This window comes from Sturnira hondurensis, unplaced genomic scaffold, assembly GCF_014824575.4.
Source record: "Sturnira hondurensis isolate 20B ecotype Veracruz unplaced genomic scaffold, ASM1482457v3 Scaffold0018728, whole genome shotgun sequence".
Classification (NCBI taxonomy): domain Eukaryota; kingdom Metazoa; phylum Chordata; class Mammalia; order Chiroptera; family Phyllostomidae; genus Sturnira; species Sturnira hondurensis.
The window spans coordinates 6,758,322-6,785,368 of NW_028091359.1; the positions used below are offsets into that span (position 1 = coordinate 6,758,322).

Sequence of the window (27,047 nt, forward strand, 5' to 3'; positions counted from 1 at the left end):
ATCTACCTACCTACCATCTATCTACTTGTCATCTATCAGAAATTAGTTGCCCTCCCCTTAAACTCCTGCTGTTTAAAAATCGAGCTATAATGGACACATAACATTCCATTAGTTCCAGCTGTACCTACAACACGAGGATTTGATAGGTGCGGATTGCAAAATGATCGCCACAGATCTCGTTGACAGCCATCACCGTACACAGTTACAGAACATTTTTTTCTTGTGATGAGAACTTTTAAGACCCGCCGTTTTACAACGTCCAAACAGGCAGTGCCGCGTCCTGCTTTTTAAACTGACGCCAGCTGAGAGCTTACCCGTGGGGCTGACTGTGTCACCCACCCTTCAGCTCCCCCTAGGGGTTAGGAACCACTTCTATCTCCATGTTGCTGAGTTGGACTAAGAGCCGTTAAGTAACTTTCTGGAGGTCACAGCTTTGAGGTGTCAGGATTCAAACTCTTATTCCGGGGCCCAGGCTGTTAACCACTAAGCTCTACTGCCTCCCTGTGGCGGATTTTCCAGCGGCAGGGCAGGGCCGGGCTGGGGTGGGGTCGCCTGCTTCTCCGAATCTGTTACCTCCCACCCCAGAGGCCTCAGAGCTCAATATCCCCCTGTTGCTTTTCATAGCAAACCCCACACCCCGTGTTTACGTCTTCAACGTGCACAAAATATTAACCCACCACGAGGGGAAAAATACATTGGTTTGGTTTCCTTTTAATCAATAACGTCCACTCTGTGACTCTCGGTCATTCTAAGGGAAGCACTGTTTATCACGTTCCTCCGCAGACCGAAAGGATTACCTCAGAGTCAGCTCAGCGCATCTGGGGGCCACTTCGAAACTGATACTGATGACGCAGGGCCCAGGTTGGGGGATTCGCTGGGAACCCTAGACCGGAACGCTAGGATAGGACGTGCCTCCGAAGTTTTAGAAACATCTTCACTCTTCATTTCAATGTTTTCAGACACCTCAAGTGGCAGGAAGACAGGTTTATTTTCCTTCTGTTAAAACTCTCAAAGTTCAAAGCATAAGTGTTTGGCCTGGGAGGTTAGTTCCATCGTGCAGTGGGTGGCAGGGGCGGGGGCGGGCAGTGTCCTGGAGGAGGTTGCTGGTGTTGCTGGTGGGAGGGGGGGGAATTGGAGGGAATAGGTTTGATCTAATTGGTGGGATTGAAAGCAAATGTGGCCCCATTACTTAGAACAGAGCTGATGGGATCACAGAGCTGATGGGATCTGGGTGGGATGAACTGAATTAAAGTTTAATCGAGCATTTGGTTCCTCACTCTTTTTTTTTTTAGGGGAAAGAGATGGAGGGAAACATTGATGTGAGAGAGAAACATCTCCAGGACCTAGCCTGGGCAGGCAGATGCCCTGTGCGGGCCTAAAAGGTTGCCAGTTCAATTCCCAGTCATGGGAATTGAACTGACAACCTTTTAGGCCCACAGGCCAGCGCTCAATCCACGAAGCCACACCAGCCGGGGCTGGTTCCTTACTCTTTACCAGGTTATGTGGAGGCAACAGAAAACCAGCCCTAGGAAAGGGCAAAGGAGTGAGTGCGGGGTCATGACCCACTGATGGGATTGGTGGTAGGACAAGGGCAGGTGAGCTTGTAAATAGGTAAAAGAAAATCATTAAAACCCATAAAAAAGACACTGTGTTTCCTTTATCTTTTCCGAACTTCTCTGCCTCTGAATCAAAGCTCTCCATGTGAAGTTCACTGAGAACTTGTGGAGGTCCTGCAAGGCGAAGACCACTGCCCACCCTTCCAACAGCTGAGGGTTCCTAAGCACCTGCCTTGCGTCGGCACTGTCCTGATACGTTTAACTGCATGAAGCCAGTTCACCTTCACAACAACCTCCCTAGCCGGAAACTGAGGTCTCCCTGGCAGCTGGGCCTTGAGAAAGGAAGAATTAAGTAGCTGCTCACGGAATAGCCCCTGACAGAAATGAAATACCTCACTCTGCTCACTGCAGGGACAACCGGGCCTGGAAGCTCCAGGCTCCAACTGGAAACTATGCAAAAAGTGGTTCCTACTGCAGAAAAAAACACTCACCAGATGCACAATGGATGTGATTCCCAAGGAACATAGGGTGCCGAGAGAGGGGTGTCGTCTCCAACACCCCACGGCTCAGGGGCATGTCGGCACCTGCAGATACATCTAGGGCAGGGCTGAGCCAGGAACCAGGGTGTTCCCAGGAGCTTAGAGCCTAGATCAGAGTGGACTCCAAGGTCACCAACATAAGCTCTGGGCTGAGAGAGAGGACACAAGCCAGCACTGACTCGCTTTGAATGTTTAGAGAGGGCTTTTTCAACCTCTGCCCATATTAACAAGTTGGACCAGATAGTTCTCATTATGGGAGGTCGGTTCTGGGCATTACAGCTTCCCTGACCTCTACCCACTCAGATGCCAGCAGCAACCCTTTTCCCAAGATGTGACAAAAAGAAAAAAAAAATGTCTCCAGCCTGTCAGCTTTCCCCTTAAGGGGCAAAACCACCCTCAATTGAAAATCAATGCATTAGATAAACATTAATCTTAAACTTGTTCATGTTTTTTTTTCCAGCTACCTAACATCTTGCTAAAAAGTCTAAATGGCCCAATTTAAACACCAGGATCTGAACCCCACTGAATGCAGCGAAAAGCCAATCAAGGAGGCAATTAATTACATGGTGCCTAACTTGCTTCCTTTTTTTTTTTTTTTTTTTTGCAGTTTCAATGGCATGAGGCAGTCGGCTTCTCTTCCTTTTCCGTGATTTGAATTGTTGCTGGGCGGAGAAGGCGGCTGGTCCACCTCAGGGCTGGCTGCATTTCAGTGATGGCTGGGAGGACTCTGATGGGGCTTTCCAAGCTTAATTAAGTTCTTATTTGTGAAGTTCCTTTGGAAGCTCAGGCCAGGATGCTATGGGAAGTCCAAGTTACTAGGATTCTCGCCACACTCTTAAAAAGAACATTCCTGCAGAAAGAGGCTGGGAGAGTCAGAAAAGAGCTCACAGGAGCGTGTGTGAATGGTGGCGTCCTTGTGAAGTGCATTTGAGAGCTCAAAGAAAGAGAGAAATACTTTCCCACTCTCTGGCCCTCCTCCTATTCTCTAGAGCAGGGAATTATTTCAAGTATTTCCTGAACAGCTGAAGTATGTTAGAAACCTGCTAGCATTCTCTACATTATCTCCAGGAAATAGACGCTGAAGAATTTCTTTGCAACAAGAGACCATTTGAGGTCTGCGGCTCATGTCCACCTGAACGGGGTGGAGACTGTCGCTCTGGGAACTGGAGACTGCAAGTGTCTTAGATCATTTTGATGTCATACTCAGTGTCCCCAAGAACATATCCTGAAGAACTCTTCTAGCATTGGGTGTGTGTATATCTATGTATATACATGAGAGAGAAAGAGAGAGAACTTTCTTCACTAGGTAATTTAGCAATGTCAGTAATAGCTTGCTGGTTATCAAGTTACCCTCGGTCTTTGGTGGAAGGTATGAATGAGGTCAACTTCTGTTTTAGGCAGAATTCTAGAATGTCCAGCCAAAAGAAAATGATTTCCCCCATGCCACCTCTAGGGAGTTTAAACCTCCCAAGCAAATCAGTGTTGGGATGTTGGGGTGGGGGAGGGGGAGAATGGGACAGCAAGCCATCTGGGAGCCAGCTGTGACTCTGGCTAGCAAATATCTCCGGTCTCATCCAATGAGAAAGGCGAGCATGCCCAGCACGGGCAGAAATACCAGAGGAAAATGGCAGGCGTTACCTCCAAAGCAGAGAGCAAGGCCCAGACAGAAAGCCAATTCCTGAAGGCAATGACAGATCTGGTTATGCTGGCGAAGGGCAGGCAACTTCCCTGCTGCCTCAGGGGACCATTCATTCCCCTCTGGTCAGCAGGGCTCGGGATCCCACATTGGGAAGTGTGCGATTGGCCTCTCAGAGACCTGGCTGTCAGCGGGAGGCCGAGGAGCCAAGCACGTCCTGTGTTACTGCCCAGGACTGCGGGGAGGCCAAGGAACGGACCACAAGCCCCTGCCATCACTGTTTCCAGGGGAAAACGTGTCACATTCCTGGTGCGCTCCATCACGCTCATGGAATGAATGGCAACCAAATGCCATCCTGTAGAAACAGCAGTGAGGACTCCTGTTCAATTCGCGCTCTTCAGTCAAATCACAGCTAAATTCATGGGCCTGAGGTCTCCCACCACCGTATGAAAGCAAGCTCAGGGGCTGAATTTAAAAAGCACGTCACACGTGTGAAGAAAATAAATTGGAGATCTACGCCTGATGTCTGCAATATTCTGAAGGGGGCCACACCTTTGAGAACCTAATTTTCATCGGGCTACGAGCCCCATTCTCAGAAAAGCTCACATGCACATATTTCAACTTTGCGTCCAATTTCAGGGGTCCATGGGCCCCCTCAGGCCTATCCTGGATCTCAGGAAACTCAGATTAAGGAATCCTATCTCTGAAAAAATGTACAGTTGTGTGGTGGCATTTTAATCTTTGTGGTATTCTGTGCTTTTAAAATTTTCTATAATTAGCATTGCTCCTGTCACTAGAAAAAGTTACTTGACAAAGTTACCAAAAAGAAAAAAAGGAATGAGCTTCGTAGTCACTAAGCTGATGTTTCCTCAGAGAGACGGAGATACAAGCTGAGAGGATGGACAAGAACACAGGGTGCAGGTGGTCACTGGTCACCTCAAACCTTGGTGTCCGTCATAATTTTAAAAAGTCTTACATCTATGTTGTCCCACGTTTTTCCTGTGAAATATGTATTTTTGAAGACACAAGCAGAAACTGCCTTCTGTATATCATACCTTGACTTTTCATTCATTTTGAATTAATACTTTTTAAACATTTTATTTACTTATTTTTAGAGAGGGAGAGGGAGAAAAACATTAATGTGTGGTTGCCTCTCACAGGCCCCCACTGGGGCCCTAGCCCACAACCCAGGCATGTGCCCTGACTGGGAATCGAACCAGTGACCCGTTGGTTCACAGGCCATTGCTCAATCCACTGAGCCACACCAGCCAGGGCTTGAATTAATTTTCTTATTCATCCAATTTTCCCTCATCCGCTCTCATTTTTATGGATAAGCTTCCAATATTTCTGCCTGAACCTGTTCAAGCTCTAAACAGTAAACCTTTTTCGGGGTAGAAGATAGAGCTTTGTTTGGCTCTTTCACAGTCAAGCGTTTGTTCTGTCAATGGGCTTTGTATCACCGCTGAGTAACGGCCTATCTGCTGTTTATGCTGACGAGGTTCCAAGCAAACCTCCCCTACATTAGATGTGGGTGGCTCAGACAGCTGCTCTCGGGGCCAGTGAGACGCTGGGTGAGGAGGTGCTCCAAACATTTTGTCCAATAGGATTCAGAGAAAGGTTAACAGTGGACACAGAGAACTCGGAGCTCTCACCAGGTAGCTGCAGAGGCTAACAGCTGGTGGGCCTTGGGCTAGCTCCACTGCTCAGGAATCGATGTCAAGCCTGTGAGAGGCCGAATGGCTGACAAAACACCCAACTTTTGGATAGAATTCTATCACTGAATATAGAAACAAACCATGTGGTGAGCTCATGTTGATTTATATCTGTGATTGATTAAGAAAAAAGTAATAATAAATAGCCTAGAAGGTAAAATATATCAAAATAGAAGTGCGTAGAATAAGTAAAAAGAAAATCTTTGCTGTTAAAAGGTTGGCCATAGCTGTTTTATGGTTATAATATTAACCTGGGATCTTAATATTATGTAGTAGTTAACAGCTAACGAGTACTTATTTTAGACCAGGGATTGTGATCTTTTAACAGCCCAAAGGTCACTAACAATTTGAACTCAGGCAGAGCTGGCTCCTAATCACAAGTTCTTTCCACTACGCCCCATCCCAGACCCAGGATGGGGAAAGATAGTTATGATTGTGAAAAGCTTGGGAGGAATGCATAAACTGATCAATCTAAAAGGGTTTGGTTAATACAACTCCTACACCATGTTACGAAACTGTCCCAAATATTTAGGAGGAACTGGATGTTTATACACACCAGCATTATGCTTTCAAACTATGCCAACAACATGCCATTTAACATACAAATACTCAAAATTAAATTGTTCTGCCCTCAAAAAAAAAAAACCTTACTTGACAGCTTGAGTGTTTTTTATCATCTTTATTCGCCGGGGTTATGACTCTTACCAATAATGTTGCTACAACATTTTCACTTACACTTTCCCTTGAGGGGGATGAGGATGCTGTGTGATCTGGCCAGGCTTTGTTCATCACAAATGAGGTCAACAGCCCAATCTCAAAAGAAAGCACTATTAGTGACATTATTTCAAGGGCTTTCCAAAGTCAGCCAGCTGAGTTTTGGCAAGCGTCAGCAGGGTGGAGGGAGGTAAGGAGTAGCCAACTGCATTTCCCTTAATGGCCTTTTGAACTTGGGGTCCTGCATCTCACAAGCTTTCCAACTGCCCAAACAAAACAAGATTTTGCTTTTACCACTATTGATAGGATGGAAAGGAAAAATACCACTTTGGTGGACACAATTTTGATTCTGGGAGCAAAACAAAAAAAAAAGAGCAATTTAAGAGCCTAAGTGCTAAAGCAAAAAGCCTATTAACAGTGAGGATTTACTATAACAAGAAATTGTCTAGAGTTATCTTTTCAGTGATGTTGCCACAGTTTGAGCGTGTGAGGGAAAAACTCAAAACTACCTTAGGAAACGAAATGTTTATTTCCTACTTTATTCCAAAAATAGTCAGGAGCTTCATAAGATTTAAAGCCAAGATACAATGCTGCAATTTAAAGAATCAGTATTTTGTGAAATGTTTAACACTGACAGTTTGTTACTTTAAATATTTTTGTAACAGGCAGAATACGTGTCAGCAGTATTTACTTGGTATTTGACTCATGAAATTTGCATTACCTTCCCACCCTTACTTACCTATGATAAAAAATGAAAGTTATAGGCAAAGAAACATGATTAAAATCTTAAATGAGATTTAAAACTGCTAGGAGCTAAAAAAAAAATTAGTGTATCAACAAAAGCAATTAGACATGTGAAAGAGGAAAAAGTTGGTGACTATGTAGAGCTTTCTCAGACTTTTATTTTTTAAAAGATTTTATTTTTAGAGAGGGTAAGAAAGGGAGAGAGGGAGAGAAGCATCAGTGTGTGGTTGCCTCTGGAACTCCTCCCACTAGGGATTTGGCCTACAACCAGGCATGTCCCCAACTAGAAATCACCAGTGACCATTTGGTTCACATGCCAGTGCTCAATCCACTGAGCCACACCAGCTGGGGCTGTTTTCTCAGATTTTTAAACATCAAGCTAAATATAAAAATTCGAAAGTTGAAATTTTCACCGAAGTTAAAAAAACGTCTCTACAAATTTTAACAACTCCAAGGGAACTAGTATGAGTTTTATCTAAAATGTGAAAATGTATTTTTGGAAATCAGCTGTCTCCTGTCCATTAATTTATATTAAGTCAAGATTTTTACTTTAACAAATCCAGACCTAATACTATTTACACTAGTCCCTCTAAAGCCATTAAGCCTCACCTATCTTTAGGGTCCAGTTTTACCTTTCACATTACTTTTTCTCAAGTTAAAAAGACTTGGATTCAGCATCCAAGGGAATTGTTTCAGAAAGAGTAAGAAAAAGGGGGAGTAGAGCAAGAAGTAGCTGGAAGTCTACAGAGCCAGAGTCCGGTTACTTCTCCCCCAGCCACCGCCCCCTCCACCCGCTGACCGCCTGCATGAGGAAGCCCTGGAATAGGAAAAGCAAAAGACCAGGGCCCCTAAAATAGCCTAAGCTTAGGTGGATCACATGCAACGTGGTTTAGTGTCCAGGTTAGAAACTTGCTTTCTTTCTCTGACCAAACAGGATAAGCACTAAACATTCTATTTCATGGAGGAAACTTTTGTAAAAAGTTCATCACCTGCACAAGGCAAAATATATGTGACACACAGCTTATGGTTCTCAGTGGTTCCCAGAACATGCCATTGGTGGCATCTTTCCTTGTCGAATTTTGCAAATGATACTGAAATGACCTTTCAAAATGAAAAGTAGAAAATTCAAGTGATTTGTTTCCTAAAACAACAGTATGTGTATGTCGATAAAATATGGGAAGAATCCCCCGACCACTGAGAGAAGGTAAATGGAAATTTGCTGCATTACAGTGCTACTGACTTCAAAACTACCTTCTTGGTGGGATACGGTGCCATTAAAGGTCACAAACCACCTTTTTTACAGTTTTATTTTATTCAACAATAAGCAGTTGGCTCATCCACATTAACTGTAGGTTCTTGAAAAGGGTGACAGACATGTGGATAACGTACAGAACTTGTTTGGTGAAACTTCACACTCACTGTTTTCTGGACAACTGCCCATGAATAGCGTGGGACATTCCTTATTGCTTTAGCCAGCCAGCTTTGTTGAGCCATGTGTCCATGCGCACATCCGAGTTCCCATCTCCTTCATGGCCAACTTCCGGAAAGCCACTCCGTGCTTGTGCATGTTGTATTCTCCGGTCACTATCTCCTTGATGACTGACCACCCCTTCTTGCCACCCTTCTTTGTGGGAGCCTTATGCCAGGCCCACACTGCAAAGCATAAGTCACTTTTAACTTGATCTCAGCTCAAATCCCCACCTCTAGTACCATGGCATTTTGTCTTCTACAGGGGGAAAAAAGGCAAGGCAAAGCTGTCAAGTTCAGTGGTGAGGGATTGGCTCATCACGTTTCTGCTAATCTAAAAAGCAAAAAAAGTACTTTTTCGATCATTTCATTTTTCCTCATTTAAGGGGTACTGTAGTTAACACTCCCACCCACTCTTTTCTATTCTGAGAGCAGAGCTAGTTTTCCTTCTAGTGGCTTTCAACCCAGAGTGTATGGAAGGAGCACCTGGGGATTAAATTAAAAAGATGTAACAGTTGGACCCAACCCCTTACCAAATAAACTTGACTTTCAGGATATGAAGATCCCAAGCTTTAGCCTTGAAGTTTGGGAGAAATGAATTTCACTTGCAGCTTGTGGAGGTTCATCATTAAATTTAAGATTTTTATTTCATCTCCTTGGCCACTGAAACTTGAGGAGACAGGCCAGGGTTTCTGGGAAATTTTATTCATTCTTCTGTGAAAACTCGTAAAAATTTTTCTCTGGCTGGTACAAATGGATGTGAAATCTAGAAATGCGAACTGCCACCATTACCAAGAAGAGAAGCCCAAACTCAGGAGCAGGCAGGAAAAGCTATCACTCCTCTGTAATTGGTAATCATTAAGTCAAATGATGTCTGTAACCAGAACTACACCTCTGATTAGTCACATTGTTTTGGTTCCGTTACCCTTCATTTTAACCTATGAGCTCCAAACACTGGAAAGCAAAACATACCCATGGTGAAGTAACATAAATGGTGAAACTTAATCTTTATTTACAAGACACTGTAAGATAGGAAATTCCACATAGAAATAAGAAACTCATTGAAAGGAGAAGTTTCATACAGTATGTACAGTTTGGAACTGTTCAAGTATAGTTTCATTGTAAAAAGTGCTACAATAACAAACCACATTTAAAAAGAGTTCTTAGTAGAGAAACAGTAAGATAAACTTATACCAATACCAAACATAGCACACAACAAACATTTTATGCCTCAGCTGTACAATCTAAAAGTTAAAGGTCCCGGGAGCACCATCCTGAACTTGGAATGTATAGCCATCAGAGGTAGTTTCTGGCACAACATTTTGATCTTCCTCTTCCTGCAAGTATTAAAAGAAAAAATGTACTCTCATATATATGGCATCTTTCTAAGCAGTAGCCTACCTAGAAGTCTGTATTTACTCTTAAGGTCTTTATCTGCATGTTTCAACCTTTAATCCTGTACCTTATTTGAAAAAGTGGAGAAAGGGAGAGCGGGCTGCCAAAATGTGCCAATTCATTAGTACGAGGGAGGGGAGGTTCTTCTCCACCTTTCATTTTAATAGGCAAGGGAAAAACTGCTTATTGGGCCCAGAGTATGGCCTACTTCTCCAGTGACAAGCTTACTCCACTGATGCGCTTACTCTCAAGATATTTTAAGATTCCCAAGGCTATTCATTTCACAGTCAATTGGTGATTTTTTAAAAATCTCAAGTTAAAAAGATTACATTATCATCCAGCCAAACATCTGAGGAGTAAATACGTACATTATGTCCCACTCACACTGACATTTTGCTGTATTTAACAAGGGTACAGGGCATCTTTAAAAGGCATGAGAGCCCCGGCTGGTGTGGCTCAGTGCACTGAGTGCAGGCCTACGAACTAAAGTCTCCCAGTCAGGGCACACGCCTGGGTTGTGGGGCCAAGTCCCCAGTTGGGGGGGCGTGCGAGAGGCAACCAATCGCTGTTTCTCCCCTCTTTTTCTCCCTCCCTTCTCCTCTTTCTAAAAATAAATAAACAAAACCTTATTTTTAAAAAAGTATTTAAAAAGTCTATAAACTTTCTGTCTACTTTCCAAGTTCTTATTACCATTACCCTGTCACTCACCTCTACAGAGAAATATTTCTCAATCAATTTTAATGAGGCTTTGTACACAGATTCATTTTCATGGTTTTGTAGAGCTTCAATTTTGTCCAAACCTCCACATTCTTCAATCATTATACTAAGTTTCTCAGTTTCACCTAGTTTCTCAGCAGCCTACAAAAATTCCAGAGTATGTTTGAATATTAGTATTTATCAGACAGAAATAACACTTCACAGTTCCTTTAACAAACCCTGTGAGATAAAAACTATCTCCATTTTACATTTTTTAAAAAACTCAAGGGGAGCCCTGACCAGTGTGGCTCAGTTGGTTGGGCATTGTCCAGCAAAGAAAAAGGTCACCTAGGTCACTGGTTGATTCCCAATCAGGACCCAAGCCTGGGCTGTGGGTTTGGTCCCCAGTTGGGGCGCATACAAGAGGCAACTGATCAATCTTTCTCTCACATTGATGTTTTCTCTCCTTCTTTTCCCCTTCTCTAAAAATAAAAAAATCTTAAAAAATAAAAAATTTGGAGACTTCCGCCAAGATGCAGCCATAGGTGGAAACACTGTGCCCTCTCCCACAACCAAGTTTGAATAAAACAAAGGTTTGGAGAACAAAGACACAGCCAAAGGACAGAAAATTGAATTATAGGGAAGTCCGACTACATCTAACTGGTCGGCAGGGACGGTAAGAGGGCGGAGCCAGCAGCAGAGCAGGGTCGGGCAGGACAAATCCCCCGACCAGGGCGGGCAAGTGGCCCGGACCCAGTCAGGGTGTGGGGTAGACTGACGGCAGTCGCACACTCGCGCACAGTGAGAGGGACCACGCAGGCCCCAGGGGGCGAGGGCTGACGGCAGTGGCACACCTTGCGTGCAGTGGGACGAAACGCGTGGGCCCGGTGATGGTGGCAGCTGCGGCACTGGTGGGGGCCACGGTGGCAGGAGGCAGACGGGACGCCATTGTTCCTCGTTGACCCCGCCCCCACATACAGCATCACAACCCAGCAAATGAGTTGCCCTGCTCTAGTGAACACCTAGGGCTCCGATCCTGCTATGGAACAGGCACAAACAGCCCAAAAGATGGCACAAGAAGAACTCAAAATCCCAGAGCCCATAACTCTAAGTGACCGAGAAATTGCCAGCCTCTCAGATGCACAGTTCAAGATACTGGTCATCAGGATGCTCCCAGAACTGGTAGATTATAGTCACAAATTAGAGGAACATATGAAGGCTAAACTAATTGAAATGAAGGGAGATGTCCAGGAAACCAATAGCGATGGAAAGGAAACTGGGACTCAAATCAATGGAATGGACCAGAAGGAAGAACAAAACAAAACATCCAACCAGAAAGGAATGCTGAAATGAGAATTCAGACAAATGAGTAGAGGCTTAGGAACCTCCAGGACATCTTTAAACGTTCCAACATCCGGATTATAGGGGTACCAGAAGGGGGAAAGAAACAGCCACGAGTGGAAAATGTATTTGAACAAATAATAAAGGAGAACTTCCCCAGTCTGGCAAAGGAAATAGACTGCCAGGAAATCCAGGAAGCTCAGAGAGTCCCAAAGAAGTTGGACCCAAGAAGGAACACACCAAGGCACATCATCATTACATTAGCCAAGACCAAAATGAAGGAGAGAATCCTAGAAGCAGCAAGGGATAAGGGGACAGTCACCTACAAAGGAGTACCCNGAAAATAGACAGGGGGGAGGGCAAGAATAGTGGGGGAAATATAGAATCTAAAGAACTTGAGACACGGGTTATAAACTAAGGGGGGGATAATGGTGGGGGAGGGAGTGTGCGGGTGGAGGGGAATGAAGGGGGGAATAGAACAACTGTAATGGTATAATCAATAAAATATATTAAAATTAAAAAATATATATATTAAAATAAATAAACACTTTCTTTAAAAAAAATTCAAGGTGATCTGATCTGTACTTGCTCTTAGCAACTACTTCTGTAGCTTTTGCCCACAAAGATCTTCGAATAGTTCTCAACCTTTTCTGTTCATCATCACCTGGACATCTATAAAAATGACACTACATTTTTCACATTAAGTTTTACAATTCTTTATATTTTAACTGCATGACAGTAAAGTTATTTAATAGAATATTTTTCAAAATGACACTATATCAGGTTCAGCTGGGCTGTGATGTTAACATATCTGTTTTGTAAGAGCACCCCAGATATATAATCTCAGTCAAGGTGGAGAACTGTTGTCTATGGTACACAAAAACAGGTTTCCCCAAGTCACTTGTTGATATCAAAAAGGATTTATTAAGCATAAGAATACTGTGATTTGATTTTTTAAAAGTCCTCAACTTTTAGGAGATATAGAATTATTTACAGATGAAATAATTTGTCATGAAAAATTTAGGAGGCGTAGTTAAAGGGAAGGAGGGTAGTATAAGTCAAACATTGACAAACTGTTCATACTGGGTGACGGATAAACCAATAAGATACACCATTACTCTAGACTCAAATTACCTTGTTAAGACTTACCTGGAAGATATTTGAAATGGCATCCAGAATAACCAGAATAATTTTGGTATCTTTCACAGTTAAGAGGTTCACCAGTGGTTCGATTATGCCACAGTGAACAAGGTACACAATCTGTTCAACCGTCCCACCACTTGTGTAGTTGGTCACAGCCCACACAGCTTCCTTTTGTGTCTTAAAGTCTGCCTAATAAACATAGGGAAACAGGTTTATTTCAGAATGGTTGTAAAAATAAGAATAAAAAAAACTATTTTAAAAAACAGTGACTATAGAACCTTATAGAGATTATTGGCCATTATTTAGCAAAGAAATGCAACATTGGTACATGAAGAATCTTATTTTCCCTTGCCAAGTAGCTCAGTTGGTTAGAGCACCACCCCAATATACCAAGGTTGAGGGTTCAGTCCCCAGTCATGGCCCATACAAGAAGCAACCAATGAGTGCATAAGTAAGTGGAAAACAAATCGATGTTTCCCTCTTTCTCAAATAAACAAATAATGTTTCACAAAAAGTTAAAAAAAAAAGAAAAGAATCGTATCAAACACAGCTCCAAATGCCTGTCCGTAGTGCTAACAATCATTGGATTAAGGCTTAAGGCTTCACTACCTTAGAGAGAACAACAACGAGGAATGGGACCAATCCATGATTCACAACTTGCTGTATCTGGTCCTGGCGGCCAGCTGTGATGTTTGACATTGTCCACGTAGCTTCCTTCTGAATATTAGTCTTAGAGTTCATTAACAGGCTAGGAAACACAGCAAGTGCTCCCGCATCTATTACAACCTGAGTCTGTTCATCTGTCCCAGTGACAATATTTCCTATGGCTCTTAGCGCAGGAGTCTGAGAAGGAAAAAAAAAAAAAAGACATGATGACACTTGTCATTTATTTTTTCTAATATTGCTAAAAAATTCTATACCCCCAAAGTTTTGACAATAGGCTCATCACAGCCTCAAATGAGTAGTATGTCAACACTAATTATCAAATAATTATGTTCCATATATTTTATGTTCTCATCCAGAAGTTAACAACTTACCACAATTGGCAATTCAGTAGCTCCCAGGAGCTTCACGAGCTGGGGCACAACTCCTGTTTTCACAACCATTTCAATCCGTTCATTCGGTCCATCGGTAAGGTAGGAAATGGCCCAGCAGCTATCTGCTAGTACTTCCGGGTCATCATGATGCAAGAGACGAACTAAAGTAGGAAGAATCTGCTCAACAGCATCTAATGGGGGTGCAGGATTCTTGTTGCGACAAAGGTTTGACAGTGTCCAGGTAAGATTACGTAAGTAACCACACTGAGGGAAAAGAAAAATGCAATGAAAGGTCCTGTTTTTTGGGAGGTGGAAAAATTAGAATCAACAAATGAGTAACTTGACTTATGTCAGTAACTTACTGCTAAAGATGACATATCAGGAACGGCAAGAAGAGCCAACAGTGGATCAACTGCACCATACTTGATAACCAAGTCTCGGAAAACCGAACCATCACCTGAAAAAAGAGCAAAGTCAAATCTATCTACTTTTCTAGCACTGTCAATATTTAGTGACCCAGTGTGCCAATACTTTAACATAAAGACAACACTCTCAGAAATCCCCTAACTTACTTAGATGCCACTTTCGTACCTAATAAGCACAAGAAAGCAAGTTCAAAACTTGACACAAAGGTCACTATTACTTATAACAAAGCAGCCCTGGCTGGTGTGGCTCAGTGGACTAAGTGCCAGCCTGTGAACCAAAGGGTCACTGGTTTGATTCCCAATTGGGGCACATGCCTGGGCTGTGGGCCAGGTCCCCAGGAGGGGGGCATGTAAGAGGTAACCACACATTGATGATCCTCTCCCTCTTTCTCCCCTTCCCTTCTCTCTAAAAATAAATACAATAAAAAAATAAAAAAGCACTTTTTCCAACTTCATGATTAGAGACATTCTGTCAAAACAATTTAAAATGCCAAGTACCTGCAATGTTTCCCAGAGCCCATACAGCTTGTTCACTGATATGAGCATGGGGAGATGCCAACAGAGAAATGAATGCTGGGATAGCACCTCCATCTACTACAGCCTTGGTCTGTTCCGATGTCCCGGAAGCAATGTTAGTGAGGGCCCAGGCAGATTCAAACTGAATGGGACTACAATCAGTTCTGCCCAAAAAGGACACAAATTTTGGAATCAAACCAGCCCGGATTATGTTGTCTATCGGTGGCTGTTTTTCCCTAGAAAGCAGTTTCCTAAGGGTGAGCAGGAAAAAAAAAAGTTTAAGGCCATTAACAAATAAGTGTGTGTAAAAACCAATTAAAAACACAATTCAAGAGTTTAGAACTTTAGACAACCTTTTACAGTAAAGCACTGTAACACTCAAATTATCCTGTAATTTAAAAGGAGCTGGACTGGTTGCAACGTACTACCATATGTGGTGCCTTTAAGTACCTTTTTTCCAAAATCAAAATATCATCAGTAATGGCCCTGGCCAGGTAGCTCAGTTAGTTGGAGCATCACTCCATACACCAAAATGGTCCAGGGTTCAATTTCCAGTCAGGGCACATACCCAGATTGTGAGTTCTATCCCTAGTCAGGGTGAGAACAGGAGGCAACTGATCGATGTTTCTCCCTCTCATATCAATGTGTCTCTCTCTCCCCCACTCCCCTCTCTCTAAAAATCAACAAACATATTCTTGGGTGAGGGTTACTAAAATGCATGCACGCGCATGTGCACACGCACACAACCACTAATACAGATTACTCTCCTCTCCGAATCCCTACAGAAATCTACTTTAGATCTTGCCAGGCTTTTTTAATTTTTAAAATGTTTATTGATTTTAGAAAGAGGAAGGGATAGAGAGAGGGAAGAGAGAGAAACATTGATCAGCCTCCTCCTGTATGCACCCTGACTAGGAATCGAACCAACGACCTAAGTATGTCCCTCGACCAGGAATCAAACCCACAACCTTTTGGTGTACAGAACACTCCAAACAACTTAGTCATACTGGCCAGGGCTAGATCTTGTCAGTTATTTAAAACTTTAAGACACCTGAAAGTTACACTCTCATTGTAACTTTAAGTAAGGTTAAATGTCCTTTCCACGTTTGCCATTTCGATTTTCCACACCGTTAAGCTCCAGAAATTACTAATCCTTTCTGTGAGGGATGTCACAAATATTTGTGTATGATGAGATGATAAGAGTCTAAATATATTTATGTTCTAAATGGATATACCATTCTAAATGTATATGTCAATCCCACTTACTGAGCGATTCCTTTCCCTGACACTGACTTGAAAGGCCACATTGACAAAAAATTTATAATTTTTTAAAAAGTACACCAAAGATTAATAGTGATGATCACTGGGTATGGGTGAGATTTTAGGCATTGTAGAAAATTATAGTTTTACCTAAGGGAAGATTCCAAAAGCTGGCTTAACCATTACCCATACCATCTATCTTTTTCTCACAAAAAAAGAAAATCTGCCCTGGCTGGTGTGGCTCACTGGATTGAGTGCAGGCCTGCGAACCAAAGAGTCACCCGCTGGGTTCCCAGTCAGGGCACATGCCTGGGTTGCAGGCCAGTTCCCCAGTGGGGGGCACGGGACAGGCAACCACATATTGATACACTCTCTCCTTCCCTTCCCCCTCTAAAAACAAAATAAAATCTTAAAAAAAAAGAGAAAATCTAAAAAGGCTAATTTCTAGGGTTACTTATGCTACAACAGACAGACTTACCTTGCAGCCTGAGTAGCTTGGAGCTGGCTTTCCAAACTGTTGCTATTTATGCCTTTGACAATGTCCTCAACAGACCAATTTATAGTACCCTACAAAAAACAGTGGGATTTTGCAAATTATCTTTTGGATTAAATACAAACAATAATATTGCTCTTTGCCATTGGGAAGACATTTTTAGGTTTACAATCAGTTACTAAATATCCATTAGCCCTACATTTAAGTTTGCCTGTTAGTTTGGTACTGGAATGGGCCAGGTCAAGTTACTGAGCTGGCAGCTGTAAATGCAGGCGAACAGGAAGCAAGATCAAAGCTAAAGACCTTGGATCAGGTTCAGCAGATTATGAAGAGCGGGTAGGAGGCCTGGCTGGTATAACTCAGAGGATTGAGTGCAGGCCTGTGAACCAAAGGGTCATGGTTCAATCCCCAATCAGGGCACATGTCTGGGTTGCAGGCCAGGTCCCTAAGCACACATTGATGTTTCTTTCCCTCTTTCTCCTTCCATATCTCTCCTTTCCTTCCTCTCTCTCTAAAAATAAATAAATTAAATCTTTTTAAAAAATAATAAGTAAGTAAATAAATAAATAAATAAATAGCGGGCAGGAAACCCAGCAGAACTACTGATTAAGAACAGGGAAAAAAACAATCTTCTCCAATTTTTATTGTTAAAGCCATAAACAAGGATAGGAATGTTTTAAAATACTTAACCACCATACTGATTTTCTGGGTTTACCATAATTCATAAGCTAAAATATATTCACCTGGTTGTTGCGGTTTTCCTGCAGTGGAGACGTAGCATCATCGGGAAAGGAGCTCACATTTCTCCTTTTCAGCATTTGTTCATCCTTCTTAGCTTTTCTCAGCTCCACATTAACTTCCATTCGGCGACGCCTCATTTCCTTGGGAAAAGGTAACAGATCATTTCACCTATTACTTTAGGTGAAAAGTGAGGGAATTTTTTTTCAAATTCCCAAAAATATCTTTCCATTTAAACAATACTAGGTGGAAGCAATAGAAGGTACTCACTGTACTGTCTTTCCCCTTGTTCTTAAATCTGTTAAGGCGGGCAGCTGGTGAGTTGGCATTCTCATTGGTGGACATGGTTATGAGACAAAGGGAGATAGCTACAAAATGAGGGAGAGAAAAAAAATTTCCCTTTTATCATTTTGCTTTGTCTGTAAGAACATTAACAGATATTTCACATTCTTTTTTCGTACCAATTCTTCGAAATCTTGTGTGCATTGTAAGCTTACAGCATAGCTCAAAATTCGGACTTGCTACAAGCATGTCCAATATTGGACAGTGCAGCTCTAGACTATGTACAGTCCAAAACTAGTTAACTGACGACAAAGTAGGAAACTGAGCTTACAGCTCAAAACTACACCCTAGGCTCAATAGATTCAGATCCTCTGGTCTTTAAGTAGCCAAACTAGGCACACTCTCCACAATTTTCAATGTAAGAGAAATTTCGTTCACTATTGCATTTATTAAGTCTTCCATAACACTTTCTGTCAACACGGAAAATTTGCGACGCAGTTCTCTGCACCTTCCGTATCTCGCTAGCACTTCCAACGCCAGGAATTTCGAGTGAACATACTTCATGGGGATGGTATCAGCTGACACCATTCAGACTCGGCTACTTAAAGAGCAACCTTCAAAGATTCCTTTCGATTTATCTTTACCCCATTATGTTCATTTACGAACTTGGCACAGCCGACCCAAGGCCTAGGTTGTAAGAGATAAACCTTACAATTGCCACCTCCATCATCTCCGGTCCACCACCCCCGGAAGGCGCAGCGGAGAAACCGCGGAGGAAGGGCCGGCGATGCCCGGCAGCCTCCTGGGACTTGGGCCGTCAGAACTCAGTCTCATTTTCCGAGTAGCGAAGAATCAAGGCTTTCGCTCAGGTTCGCAGAGCCCAGGCGGTCTAAAGCCTGAGGACTGGCATCGTGTAACAGCCCCCTCGACAGCGAAAGACGCCCTGGAGGCCTCCCCAACAAGGGAGGCCAAAGTCAGGCCGGGCGTGTACCCGAGGCATTCCCTCCCGCCACCCGCAAGCAGAGCGCGGCCTGAAAGCCAGTCGTTACATCTCTGGCCCGGGTGGGCCTGAGTTCGTACCTACACGGCCGGCTTAGTCCTTTCAGAGGAGACGGTGCGAGGCGGACAGGCTGCGGTTCGGTTGCTCTGAAAACGCCCAACACTGATCTGCACGAAGACCGTGTGGCTCGTGCAGCCGGCCGGCGCGATTTAAATTTCCCGGTGGCTCCGCATTCCGATTGGCTGGTTTGAGCTTACGTTGTGCGTCTATTGGTGGATTTGAAAAACACGTTGTTGGGGGGGTCATAGGGCCTAACCCAAGAAAGTATCGCGAGATGAGGAAGCTGTTGGGCAATGTAGAGCTGCTGGGCAATGTAGAGCTGCAAGCAGTTTGGAGTTGGAAGACTCCAAGTCCCGGCAAGTAGCGCGAAGGGCGGTTTTCAGCCTAGCCGCAGCCTGGCTTTGCAAAAACGGTTTGAGTGTTCTTAAAAAGCGGCTGGTCTTTTTTCTCTGCAGCTTCCTTAACCAAGTACTACAAATAGTTCCCAAAATTATTCTCTTTAAAGTGTTGCTATAGAAACATACTTGGGAACTTGGGAAGACCTTACTGTTCATTGTGGAGAGGAAGGACTAGACAAATACGTGTGGCCCTTTTTTTTTTAGCTTGCGTTGTAAAAGACTGCGCAGAAACCACAAATACGGCAACAAAAGGTTTACTATGCCTGTTTCTCTTGACACCCTTCTGTTTTTAAATTATTTAAAATCTGTATTTACAGAATTGCACATCTTTACCTAGATTTGCCCGATGTTAACATTTTGCCACATTTTCTGCTATCTCCCCCTCCTCCCCTCTCTGTATGTATACAGGGGTGGGCAAAAGTAGGTTTACAGTGGTGACTACGTGAAACAGTTTATTCTTGGGTTACTATTTATTCATTATTGTTATCAGTTATTTGTTACAACTTTATTCCTAATTTTGTCCACCCCTATATATAGTCCGTTTTCAAGTTTTGTGAATCTTCCCAGTAATATTCTATACTGTATTTGACACATTTCTGAATGGTTGCTTTTTTTTTGCCATGTACATTTCCTTTTCTAAGTATTAATTAATGATGGTTAGCAGAGCATCGGGATTATGGATCAATTTTCTTCCAATTTTTCTGTATCCTAAAAAGGGTATCTTTAGAAAAGTTAAATTGGTTTTCTTTCTTGCTGTACATAAATTCAAACATCAAACGTTGTCCATTCTTGCAGGCGTTTATGCCAGCTTCACTCATTGTGTGGCAGACACGGGGTTCTTTGGAGATTTACTCTGTTCTCACCCACCCAATCAGCATAATCCCATCCCCCAAGCGCAAACATGTGGAAAGAATTCACCCCTAAACCAGTCACTGCCGGGCATTCTCTTGCTGCTCTGAATGTTTCAGGGAAATGCATGAAACCTAAATTCATCTTGTTGGGGAGGCGGTGCCTTTTGATTGGAGGTAGGAAAGGAGGCTCTGTTCTGAACCGAGGGGACGTGAGTCCTAGAAATCTGAATAAGACAATTGTAGAGAAAACAGGAAAACTCTAACGAACAGCCTGCCCCACCTCTGAAGGTTACAAATATATAACTTTGCATGCTCTTAACCATTATTCAGGACTTGCACCTGAAAAAAACCTGAAACAAATAAAATGTCAAGTGTGAAAGTTACCTTTCAAAGATACAGGGTTGCCCTGGGGAACCATGCATCATCCAATACATGCCCAGAAGTGTTCTAAGTGTTTTACATATATTAAAACATTTAATCTTTTTAAAAATTTTATTAGGGTGACATAGGTTCATAAGTTGCAAGTGTATAATTCATTTGTATGTTGCATTATATACATATTAATACATTTAATCCTTACAACTCTCCCAGGTAATAATATCATCTGTTCCATTACACAGAAGAGGAGACTGAAATCACCAGTGGTTATGTAACCTGTCCAGAGTCACAAACCCAGGCTGTCTGGTTCCAGGACCCATGCAAGCTCTCAACAACCTGAGACAGAAATAAAATGTCAAAAGTAAAAGTTACCTTTGAAAGGTACAAGGTTGCCCTGGGGAACCATGTACCCTCCGCTCTTAGCTATTGTAGTTTGGAGATTCAGGAGAGGGCCTCTGACCTAGGCCAATCAGTACATTCCACCCTAGCCACAGGGATAGACTTAGTGATGAAGATGTAACACAGTGCAATAAAACTTTTTGGGTTTTTTTTTTTTTAGATTTCATTTATTTATTTATTTGTTTTCAGAAAAAGAGAGGAAGAAAAACATTGATGTGATCTCAAATCTGCAACCCAGGCATATGCCCTGACCAGGAATTGAACCGGCGACCTTTTGCTTTGTGGAATGACACTCAACCAACCGAATCATACCAGTTAGGGTCTACTAAGCTCTCTTTTAAAAAAAAAAACTATTTTCAGCCCTGGCTCATGTGGTTCAGTGGATCGAGTGGCAGCTTGGGAACCAAAAGGTTACTGGTTTGATTCCCAGTCAGAGTACATGCACCCTGAGTTGTGGAGTAACTCCTTGGTTGGAGGTGTGTGAGAGGCGGAACTAATCAGTTTATCTCTCACACATCCATGTTTCTTTCCCTCTCCTTCCCTTCCCCTCTCTCTAAAAATAAATAAGTCTTTAAAAAAATTATTCTAGAGAGAGAAGAGAGACAGAAACACCAATTTGATTTGTTGTTCCACTTATTCATGCATGCATTAATCAGTTAATTCTTGTATGTGGCCTGACTGGGGGATGGAACCCACAATAATGGGATATTGGGATGGTACTCTAACAGACTCAACAATCAAGCCAGGGCTTATTGAGGACTTTGAGAGTGAAATACCCTGTCTCTTCCACAAGACCGTGTGATAATGTGAGCCTGAGAATGGAGCTGCCCTGGAGAAGTAAACCAGGTGTGATCAGGCCTGAATAATGTTAGTATGTCAGCCATTCTTTCAAGTAAAAACTGTGTTCCAGTGAAAAAGCAGCTAGTTTAGCCTGCAACTCAAACATCACACAAATGTTTTCCCCCAGAGATCACCACTGTATTTTGGTATGCAGAAGTGATTTATGCATATTTTCCATGTCACACAAAATATTAAGATGTCTGCTTCCCTGAATGTGTTTCTGCAGAAATTTAGAGAAAGCTAGCAATAATAAAGACATGTTACAAGCCTCAAAGACACTGAGGTCATAAGGTCCCTGAAAATGGCTGTAAGGAAAAAAAGTGGCCCCGGCTGGTGTAGTTCAGCTGATTGAGCACTGAGCACCGGCCTGTGAAGCAAAGGATCGCGGTTCGATTCCCAGTCAGGGCACATGCCTGGGTTGCAGGCCAGTTTCCAGCAGGGGATCCATGAGAGGCAACCATACATTGATATTCTCTCCCTCTCTCTTTCCCTTTCCCTCTAAAGAGAAATAAAATCTTAAAAAAAAAAAAGAACTCCCATGCTGGCTGAATGTAAAAGGTTTAAAAAAAAAGGAAAGGAAAAAAGTGTACTCAAGGGTCAAGACTGAATACAATGAATAATTCTTATAGCATTGTCATTATTCATTAATTATTATTCACTAACAGTGTCTTAGCTTTAATGGAAAACATCTTCTGGATGGCTCATGATCCACAGGAAGTAAAACAATGACACACAGACAAGATTTAAAAATACACACCAAGCCCTGGCTGGTGTGGATCAGTGGATTGAGTGCTGGCCTGCAAACCAAAGGGTCACTGATTTGATTCCCAGTTGGGGCACACACCTGGGTTGCAGCCTGGGTCCATGGGTAGGGGGCACGCAAGAGGCAACCACACATTGGTATTTTCACCCTTTCTTTCTCCCTCTCTCCCCATCTCTAAAAATTAAATAAATAAATAAATAAATAACCTCACCAAAATGTTAATAGTGCTTAACTCTAAGTGGTAGAATAATAATCAATTTCAATTTTTTTCATTTGGCTTATCCCTATTTTATACAGTTTTACAATGAACAGGTATATGTCCAAAAAGAAAATGAAATTGTGTATTCTTTAAAACCACAAATGCAGCATCTTTATATGCAAAACGCATAGAGATATTTATTGTGCAAGAAACCAGAAAATCTTTAAATCTTCATCCTAAACCTAGCTTTAAGGTTTTAAAAATATCCATATTATTTTGCATTTAGAGACCTTATTATATCCATTTTCCTTTATTTTTTTAAAATTTAAAGCAGTTTTCAAAATTACACTTGACATACAATATTAGATTAGTTCCCAGAGCATATCCCAGTGATTACACATTACATTACTAAGTGATCATCCCAATAGATCTTGTACCCACCTGACACCATACATAATTATTAGGATGTTATTGACTGTTACTTCCTATTCTGTACTTTACATCCTGATAGGACTATTCTATAACAATTGATTTGTCCTTAGTCCCTTCTTCATCTTTTTCACCCATCCCCCAAATCCCCTCCCATCTGGCGACCATCACAATGTTCTCTGTATCTATGTGTCTGTTTCTGTTCTGCTTGTTTGTTTTCTGGATTCAATTGTTGAGATGTATTTATTGCCATTTTATTGTTCATATTTTTTTCTCTTTTTCCCCCTTCTTCTTCTTCAAGGCACTTTCACATTTCATGTAATACTGGTTTTGTGGTGATGAATTCCTTTAGCTTTTTCTTGTCTGGGAAGTTCTTTATTTCTCCTTCTATTTTAAATTATAGCTTTCCTGGGTAAAGTAATCTTAGTTACAGGTCCTTGCTTTTCATCACTTTGAATAATTTTTGCCACTCCCTTCTGCAAAGCTTCTGTTGAGAAATCAGCTGACAGTCTTATGGAAACTTCCTTGTAGGTAACTAATTGCTTTTCTCTTGTTGCTAAAAGCAAGAGATTCTGTCTTTAACTTCTTGCATTTTAGTTGTTTCTTGGTGTGGGACTCTTTGGGTTTTAATTCCTCGCTCTCTTCTCCTCCTGGCACCTTTATGATGTGAATGTTGGAAAGCTTGAAGTTATCCTTGAGGCTCCTTACACTACCCTCATTTTTTTTCTTTTTGCTGTTCTGATTGGGTGTCTTTTGCTTCCTTATATTCCAAATCACTGATTTGATTCTCAGCTTTATCTATTCTATTGATTCCCTGTAAATTATTCTTTATTTTAGTTAATACAGCCTTCATTTCTGACTGGTTATTTTTTATGGTCTTTGTGTTCTTTCGTATGCTGTTGAAACTCTCTCTCAGCTCATTGAGCATCATTATGATCAGTGTTTTAAACTCTACATCCAGTGGATTGCTTGCTTCCATTTTGTCTAGTTCTTTTTCTAGAGTTTTGTTCTATTCTTTCATTTGGACATGTTTCTTTGTCTCATTTTGGCAGGCTCCGTGTGTTTGATTCTATGTATTAGGCCTCTGTATTACCAGGCTTGGTAGAGTGGCTTTATATAGTAGGTGTTCTGTAGGGTCCAATGGCACAGCCTCCCTGATCACACAAGCTGGGCACTGCAGGTGTCTTGCCCCGACACGTGGGCTGTGTACACCCACCTGTTGCAATTGAACCTTGATTGCTGTTGACACATCAATGAGAAGGATTTACTTGTAGGCTGATCTATAAGGACTGGCTGTGACCATCAACCACTGTGGTGGATCAGCTGTGCAGAGGTCCACCCTACAAGGCAAGACTTAGTTCAGCAGAGATGGTGTGTCCCCTGAGTCCACCCTTTCCATGTGTCATTTGTGCAGACACTTCAATGTTGTCTGAAGCTGTTCACCAGGGTGCTGGCTCTGGGCCTCCCAGGAGGTACAAGCCAATGTCAACTGCTACCTGTGTTCTGCACAGAGCCACCTGGCATGAGCTACAAAGCAATCTGCAGATGGCTGCTATTTATGCTGGGCTTGGAGGTGCCCAAGAGAGCCCAAGCTGCGAACTAAGCCAGGCTGCTTCTAGTGCAGGGCCTTGAACCACTTAGTGAGAAGTATAGGGCACACTGAAGCCAAATGCTGCTTGTTTGAGACATTTTAGGGAAGTCTGAAGCATGAGCCAAGACAGGAATTCCTAAGGAAAAGCCACTAGAAACACCTTGGTTGAGCCCGAAAGGTGGGTGAGACTGGTTCTCAGTTAATCACCTGGATGATATCCAGATTGGAGACTCAGATATGAAACCCATCTGTCGGCTCTGTTGGGGAGGAGGGGTGGTCTCAGAAAAGGAACAATGGCCTCTGCCAGCAGTTTTGTCTGGCAGAAAGCTGCCCTTCCAGCTCTGTCCCTAATGCCAGACCATTCATTCTTCCCCATACATCCCTGGTGCCTTTCCAGCTGCAGCCCCAGCCCTGGAGCTCAGAGGGATGAGCTCAGAGGGATGGAGTCTGAGTAAGACTGGCAGCAAGCTCTTTAAGAAGATCTGCCTCGAACTCCAGAAGCCAAAATCTCCACTAGTTTTTATGGCCAGAAGTTATGGGGACTTCTCTTTCTGGCAATGGAACCCTGGGATGAAGGGTGATGCCTGGGATGGAGGGGCTGGGACAGTTCTCTCCTCAGGGAGACCTCAGCAGCCAAGATGTCCCTCCCAATTTTTATATGCCACACACAGGTATGGGACCTGCCAGTTCCACAGCTCCACCCCTCCAACCCGTCTCCATGTGGCTTGTTCTTTAAATCCTCAGCTGAAGGATTTCCATTGTGCTAGATGTCAGGTGCCTCTGAATGATGGTTGTTCTGTAATTTAGTTGTAATCTTAATGTGGTTATGGGAGGTTGCAAGTACCACATTTACATACCTTGCCATCTCAACCTGAAGCCTCTACATTTTCCCTTTAATCCGGAAGAAAAGAGGAGAGGAGGAGGAAAATAGATGTAGGTGAGTAGGGTAGAGGGGCGAAATTAAAGAAAAGCCTGTTTATACATAATAGGTCATCAAATTCATGTTCCTAGAGTAAATGCAAGAAAAAAACAGAAGGAAGGGACTGTAAGGGTTGGGAAGGTTGACCAGGGGTGCAGCAGGACCTAACGTTCATTATTCTTAATGCCAGCGGCAGAGGAAGGTCTAGAGGAGCTTTGTAAAATGCAGACGCCCCGCCCACCCAGGTAAACAAAATTAGAACGGGGAATCACAGTCAATAGAATTTTGCTTAAAGTTCCCCAACCGCGCGTAACACGCAGCCAGGGGAGTAAACCTTCCCAAAAAATCCAGCAGCAAGGTACGGAAAACCCACACGCTGCGTACGCTGCCCCCTTAACAGGTCACCAGGAGCCTCGCGCAGGCGCAATAGTGTCGGACTGAAGTCCAAGGGTTCAGAAGGGCGCAGGCGCACGCTGGCGCTGTTGGGGCCGGCCCCCAAAATACACACTCACGGTCGCGAGCCTGCGGAGCGTAGGGGCGGGGCACGATGATGACATCGCGTAAGAGGACGTTGTGAGAAACCTATTTCTGTGGTGACCCAGTGGCCTAATGGATAAGGCATCAGCCTCCGGAGCTGGGGATTGTGGGTTCGAGTCCCATCTGGGTCGCACAAAATTCCATTTTGGTTCAGACAAACTGATCTGACGGGACGAGTGTAAAAATCGTTCTGGCAAATTAAGTGTACCTCCGCGTTGTGAAAACATTGCAAATAAGACTTTGCGAGTGAAAGCTAAGAACTGAACCAAAAATGGGAGCATTTATCTTGCTTAACTTTTACTTTTAAAAGGAAAAAACCGACTGTAGACAGATGGCTTCACCTTTTTTTTTCTGTCTATGGGCCATACAAGCAAAACTTTCTCCCTGTCCGTATCCCAAAGAGTGTGTGAGCAGATCCAACTGTGCTAGCTCCAAACATTTATATCAGTACTAAAGAGAATGTATAGAAAAGCAATGGTGTTGTTACAACACAAAAACATAATAAATATAATTTATGGTTCCTGTCTCTAAGCTATTATGAACAATAAATTGTCGTTAAAATGTACGAGCTTGGGGGACTGTCTGTGTGTCTGTGAATTTTATTTGCAGATTAGCGTGTTAAAAGAAAATCAGAGTTGAAGCTTTTCAGATTGGTTCAGTTGACTAGCTTGAAACGTTTAAACCCTTCTTGCAAAACTTGTACAAGAAAAACATCACTGAGTTAACTCCTACTCTTGAAAAACTACTAAACAGTAAATTCAACTTGGTACTCTGGATTTGAGCCTGATACAGAAAGAGGACATTAGAAAAACTAGTGGAATCAGAACACAGTCTGGAGTTCAGATACAGTACCGTACCCGTGTTGATGTATTTGTTGTGACAAACGCACATGGTAATGCAAGATGTTAACATCAAGGGCAGCTGGGTGAAGGGTATATGGGAACCCTCTGTTCAATCTTTGCAACTTTTTTGTGAATCTGAAATTATTG

At 42.7% G+C, this 27,047-nt stretch overlaps 1 protein-coding gene and 2 non-coding genes across 4 annotated transcripts; 2 read left to right on the top strand and 1 right to left on the bottom strand.

The window, feature by feature from the left end:
* Window positions 1-8,209: 8,209 nt before the first annotated feature.
* On the bottom strand, window positions 8,210-18,900 carry KPNA2 (karyopherin subunit alpha 2). Of its 2 annotated transcripts, none has more exons than XM_037070143.1 (11): window positions 18,779-18,900; window positions 17,683-17,780; window positions 17,418-17,555; window positions 16,660-16,748; window positions 14,904-15,172; window positions 14,343-14,437; window positions 13,981-14,244; window positions 13,553-13,786; window positions 12,950-13,132; window positions 10,472-10,621; window positions 8,210-9,705 (listed from the first exon to the last, which is right to left on the bottom strand). In XM_037070143.1, the coding sequence occupies exons 2-11, from the start codon at window positions 17,755-17,757 to the stop codon at window positions 9,613-9,615; spliced, it is 1,590 nt and encodes a 529-aa protein (XP_036926038.1). In that variant the 5' UTR covers window positions 17,758-17,780; window positions 18,779-18,900; the 3' UTR covers window positions 8,210-9,612. The 2 variants fall into 2 exon arrangements, with proteins under 2 accessions (XP_036926038.1, XP_036926037.1); XM_037070142.1 differs by having other exon boundaries at window positions 18,775-18,900.
* Window positions 18,901-21,809: 2,909 nt separating this feature from the next.
* On the top strand, window positions 21,810-21,933 carry LOC119003811 (small nucleolar RNA SNORA33). Its single transcript, XR_005070027.1, has one exon. It is a non-coding gene; the product is annotated as a small nucleolar RNA SNORA33 (small nucleolar RNA).
* Window positions 21,934-26,116: 4,183 nt separating this feature from the next.
* TRNAR-CCG (transfer RNA arginine (anticodon CCG)) lies at window positions 26,117-26,189 on the top strand. The gene has a single exon. It is a non-coding gene; the product is annotated as a tRNA-Arg (tRNA).
* The last annotated feature ends 858 nt before the right edge of the window (window positions 26,190-27,047 follow it).